Source organism: Sprattus sprattus (genome assembly GCF_963457725.1).
Source record: "Sprattus sprattus genome assembly, chromosome: 1".
Classification (NCBI taxonomy): domain Eukaryota; kingdom Metazoa; phylum Chordata; class Actinopteri; order Clupeiformes; family Clupeidae; genus Sprattus; species Sprattus sprattus.
The window spans coordinates 14,958,871-14,964,995 of NC_137920.1; the positions used below are offsets into that span (position 1 = coordinate 14,958,871).

At 41.7% G+C, this 6,125-nt stretch overlaps 1 protein-coding gene across 1 annotated transcript; it reads left to right on the plus strand.

Annotated features, from left to right (window-relative positions):
* Nucleotides 1-238: 238 nt before the first annotated feature.
* Nucleotides 239-1,336, plus strand: LOC308367793 (N-acetyllactosaminide beta-1,3-N-acetylglucosaminyltransferase 4-like; the record flags this gene model as incomplete). Its single annotated transcript, XM_080841782.1, has 1 exon — nucleotides 239-1,336. The coding sequence occupies one exon, from the start codon at nucleotides 239-241 to the stop codon at nucleotides 1,334-1,336; it is 1,098 nt and encodes a 365-aa protein (XP_080697908.1).
* Between the last annotated feature and the right edge of the window lie 4,789 nt (nucleotides 1,337-6,125).

The following is a 6,125-nucleotide window of genomic DNA, read 5'->3' on the forward strand; positions in this document are numbered from 1 at the left end:
TTTTGAAAAGATGGTAACACCCATTAATATTAGGGTATAAAGCTCACTTTCTCACAGGGGATGATCAGATAAGCTAAGCTGAAGCGCTGTGAGTGAGTGTGTGACTTCAAGCCTCTGTCTCCAATGGTAACCACCATTGTTTCAAGAATAAACCTGGATCATGACTGACAAATCCACAAACTGAGTCTTCCAATATATGGTAGTAAATTAAATACCATCACCTGCTGTGCTCCCCAGAATGAAGATGAGGATGATGATGGCAGTCCAGTGCTGCCGGTATTGGCCCTTGGTCTGCGCCGTGGCCTTCATCCTCTACTGGGTCGCCACACTGGACTTCAAAGACTCTTCTCTCCGCCAGCCCTCCCGGTGGGTGTGGTCAATTCACAGTGACACTGCCCCACTGAAATCAGCCCCTGCCCCTTTCCAGGAAAACTTTACATGCTCAACCGATGACAGCATGGTCATTCCTCCACACCTTCCTGAGTCACATCAGGAATTCCTACGCTACAGGCATTGCCGAGCATTCCCAACTCTGCTTACCCCTTCACCTTGCGAGGATGACCTCTATCTCCTGTTGGTCATCAAGTCCACAGCCGCTCAGGTAGAGCGCTGCGCCTCACTGCGGGGCACCTGGGGTCGCGCAGGTCTTGTCCAGGGTCGGCGGGTGAAGCTAGTCTTCCTAATGGGCCGCTCACCTGACCAGGTGCGGAGCTACAACCTCCAGCCGCTGCTGGAGTGGGAGAGCCGTCACTACAGGGACATATTGCAGTGGGACTTTGTGGACAGATTCTATAACCTGACCCTGAAGGAGGTCCGATTCCTCAGCTGGTTCTCACACTCGTGCAGCAGCGTGCAGTTTGTATTCAAGGGCGATGACGATGTGTTCGTGAACACGAGGAATTTGATCGAGTTCCTGAGGCAACACAAACCAGAGAATCACCTGTTTACTGGACACATCCACTCCCACTCCTTCCCCTTTCGATACAAGGAAACAAAGTACTTTATCCCTGTTGAGATGTACCCGGATGGAAAGCCCTATCCGCACTTTGCAAGCGGCGGTGGGTATCTGATGTCACGACAGACCGTGCTGGCTCTGGATGCAGTGGCCCAGCAGATGGAGCTGTTTCCACTTGATGACGTGTTTGTGGGCATGTGCCTACAGCAGATGGGTGTGAGCCCCACACACCACGCTGGTTTTCTGACATTCGGCTTTAGTCTTGGCCTAAAGCACTTTGACCCCTGTGTTTATCGTGACATCATGCTGGTGCACAAACTGAGCCCTGTAGAAATGTGGGTCATATGGGCACTGATGCAAGACGACAGTCAGATCTGTTGAAGGAGCATATAAAGACTGTAAAATAAACCTACCACCATTATGTTGCAGGTATCTGTTTCCATCGCATCTGGACTTTCCTGAGTAACTATTCGGATTCCAGTGCATTCAACTTAGTTCTCTTTTTTTCATTTTGCATTAATATATCACCTTTGATGTCCTAACATTTTATATAATGACTCATTAAATATTAGATTGATCATGCTTAGAGAAGATGATTTATGTAATACATGTGAAACTAATACAAAACTTTAGTAGACCTACTTCTATGATGAAATATCAAAGGCTAACCTTTAGCATTTTTTATGTGAATGCCTTACATGTGGGTAGATGAATGTGTGTGTATTTACAGTATGTAGGACTATCTATCTGTGAAGGTGTATGGAGGTATACACTATATTTAGGAATATATATAAACTGGTACTTCTTCTGCTGTCTATGCAGTTCTTGGTATGGTTGAGAGACAAAAACCGGTCAAAATTTGTGACAAGATGTTTTAAATAACAGTAAATATATCTAGGATATCAACTGACATAATAAACTATAAACAAATGTGGTAAAGGACCCTTTAAAGGGGAAACTAAATACCAACCCATCATTAAGTGACAAACTTTTTAAGCATGGCAGGTGCATTACTTGCAGTGTGTGTGTGTGTGTGTGTGTGTGTGTGTGTGTGTGTGTGTGTGTGTGTGTGTGAGTGTGTGTGAGTGAGATAAGGCCCTACACCCTCCCTTCTATGGGTATGGGTAAGTTTGATCAAAACACACTTAACTTGGATAAGAAATGTAAATGTACCGTAACCCATGTAAAGCTACGTCCCCTTCATCAGCCGCCTTCATCAGTGTCCTGCCTGGTCTAGTATGAGGAGTTAATAACCAACCAGAAACTCAATACCCACCTTTGTACAGTCATTTTGTTTTTGTACAGTCATTTTTTTAACATATAACCTATGCCAATATATATACAAATTGTCTTTAATCTTTTTAAACAAAAGCCTACAACACAAGATTATTGTAAACTGGCTATTATCTAAATTAAACACAGTGCGACCTGAAGTTGACAATCTCCCTGACAACAGAGGCAGATTGGCTGAATATTAGGCTGGTGAAGGCTGCATTCATTGTAGAACTATGGTATCAGAAGCTGATTGGATGAGATCATGTGAGGGGGTGGGGCTCTGAACATTCCTTAAGAGCGTTAACTACTCGCCTGTCTATCTGTTCCTCCTGCACACTACCAAAGGTAAGACGCTCAAAATATCTTCAAAACACAATCACATAAACAAACAATTACTGATAAATACAGTTAGTAATGGTTTTGGAAGCAGAGTGATTACATACTCAACTTGGTTTTGCCTCAGATGTATGCTACTGTGATTCATTGGGGACAGGGGTAGGATGTGTAACGTTAAGACAATGCGCTTAAGAGAAGAGTAGTAGTGTTGTTCTTTACCCTCTCACATTGTTATTAACTCATGTGAAACATAACAACCAACCTAAGACAATTGAATTGGTGTATATAATATGGCAACCTTATTCCTTTAGAGCGTTTACTACTCGCCTGACAAGTTATTCCTACTACACACTACCACAGTACTACATGCAGGGTCATGTGACTTTGGTGGAATCTTGTCTGACAAGGATGAGGATGGAAAATAAGCTCTTATTTCGTCATCTGAAAAAAGGGAGGAGAGAACTTGCACTTGAAATAGGAGACCAACCAAAATATAAGTACAGTGGTTAAGTCCTAAAGGGGAGGTGATCACATACAACAGAGTGGGGAAATACATTTTTCATTATCACATAGTCAATAGACAGTGTAACCAGAAGTGCGAGAGTGTACCAGACATCAGAGTCAGATTTGGATGGTGAAGGCTGTATTCATTGTAGGACTATTTTTATCAAAAGCTGATTGGATGAATGCTGTATTCATTGTAGGACTATTTTATCAAAAGCTGATTGAATGAATATTACTACAGGTGCTATAGAGAGAATGTGAGAGGGTGGGGCTCTGAACATTCCTTCAGAGCGTTAACTACCTGCATGACCACCAAAGGTAAGACACTCATAATAGCTACTCAACACAATTCAACAATTACATAAACAAACTATTACGCATAGACAAAGTTAGTCATTGTTTTAGAAGCAAAGCGATGAAATCAGGAGAAATCTTCTGTTCTGGACACACAATGTTGAGTACAACAGAAACACCCCAGTGTTGATGGACCAGAAAGACTAAAGGTATTGTGTATGAAATCCTTTGGTATTGTGGTTCTTCTGGGCCTCTATTTACTGTGTGCTACTATAGTGAAAGAGTTAACTTAATGATACTAAGTAAAACAGGTACAAATCCAGGTAAAGCTTAAAAAAAGGATAATGAATGTATTGGTGACATGTTTTGACATTATTCAGGACATGTTTCTGGAAGGGATCAGGCAATCAAATAGACGCTGTGTGCGTGTTCTGTGTAGAGCTAAAAAGAGACGCTGTGTGTCTTAAACCATAGCAGGTCATAACATGTTCTGAAGTGCTGTTTTCCAGTTTTGCTCATTAGTACCATGTGACTCTGTGGAATCTTGTCTGACAAGGTGGAGGATGGAAAATAAGCTCATATTTCCTCTTATGAAAAAAGGGAGGAGAGGACTTGCACTTGAAATAGGAGACCAGCCAAAATATGCACCAGTGCATTGATTTAGGACTACTGGGGAGGTGATCACAGAGTGAGTAAATACATTCAGGGAGTACGCTTATATACTGAGTATATGAGTGTGTATGTGTGTGTTTGTGTTTGTGTGTGTGTGTTTGTGTGTTTGTGTGTGTGTGTGTGTGTGTGTGTGTGTGTGTGTGTGTGTGTGTGTGTGTGTGTGTTTTTGTGCGTGTGTATGTGTGTGTGTTCAGTAGAGAAGCTGCGTGTCTTTAACCATAACAAGCTATTACAGGTTTTGAAGCGGTGTTTACCAGATTTGCTCATCAGTACAATGTGACTTTGTGGAAACAGAACAATACAAATAAATATAGTTAACAATAATAACAACAATAACAACACAGTTAAAAAAGATGTAACAAAACAGGATGGTAACTAAACACATGTTTTTGGCAACATAAGCACAAAGCATTACTCACTTAATCAGAGGGCTATTCTACGCTGGGAGTTTAACCCACTCAGATTTACCTCAGGGTTATCAAGGGAACTCAGGGTTCACGAACTGTGATTTCCTAATTTTGAGTGCGACTATAAAGGTGATAAAGTTGACACTGTGTTAATTATTACTGTGCACTTTGTGATTGTATAATAAAGTGTCTGCTGTATCCAAATCTGGCTGTACTAGTCTACTGTAAGGGAAGCAGCCTAAGACCCTCTTTGTTTTGTATCTAGCATGTTGAACATGGATAATAGCTGTACTGTGAAAAATATGCCAATGGCAAAATAAGTAGTTTTACAAATTTGCCACTAGAGGGCCCACTCTGATCATTCTTAGACCACAGGGAGCTCTCCTCTTCTTCTGTTAGAGAAATGCTACATTCATAGCAGTTTGTAGCAGAGGCATGGTAGAACATCCTGCAGTTATCTAAAGAAGATTCATTGTCTTCATTTGTAATATTTACCCCATATTTCAAGAAAAAGGGTACAATTTCAGTATTCCCCTCCCTAACCCTCCTGGTCAACCGATTGGCCCATGTCCATCTCTAGAGAATGGCCACATATGACCACACTGCACACTAACTAATTTATGGTGCCTGAAAAGGTCATACATCTCAAGCCAGTGCGTGCAGGCGTATGTGTGTTTGTGTGTATGTGGGCCTGCTCTAGGCTAAGTACAGTATGTATGTGTGTGTGTGTGAGTGAGTGAGTATGTGAGTGTGTGAGAGTGTGAGTGTAAGTAACACTAAAAATATTGCAAAATATTGTATAAAGACCTGGGCTGCCTGTGATGTGACTTCTTCATATGCTTGGAACTAACAAGTCTAAATAGAGAAACCTAATGAGGACGCCCTGAGAAAAAAATAAAGGAGTGAGAGTTGTCCTGGACATGGCTCAGGGACACAACATTACATGCGACAATTATTTTACGTCGTACAAGCTGGGACAGGAGCTGATGGTGGGAATGATAAGGAATTTCAGGTCTGAGCTCCCATCCCAACTGCTGCCTACAAAGAACAGGCCTGTAAACTCTTCCAAGCTTGTGTACACAGCTGACACGTCCCTGGTATCCTACGTGCCAAAGAATCATAAGAATGTGGAACTCATGAGTACACTGCACAGGGATGGGAGAATATGTGGCCTGAAGAATCAGAAACCAGAGATCATCATGGATTATTATGCCACAAAAAAAGTGGTGGACAATAAGGACAAGCTGGTGTCTGCCTACAGCTGCAAAAAGGAGGACCCTACGCTGGCCATTACCGATTTTCCTTAACATATTAGACATCTTGCCATACCACGCCTTTGTCACCTGGATGGCCCTGAACCCGTAGTGGAAGAGAGGGAAGCTCCAGAGGATACACCTTTTTATCTAGGAACTGGATGTTCCAAGAACCTCAGCCTCTGCAGCCACCGTTAGGAGGATTCAGGATAATGCTGGTGCCCCATCCACCCATGTTTTTCTATGTAAATTGAACTCATTTCAAATTAAATTCAAATAAACTAAATAGTTATGAAAAACCTTGCTTCATTTGTACATTTGTTGAATTTTGTCCACTCATATCTTGACAATAATTGATTTTCTTGAATTTATAAAAATAAAATAAAAACGGGTAGCATTTACATTCATAAATAACAAAGTTAAAGAGCA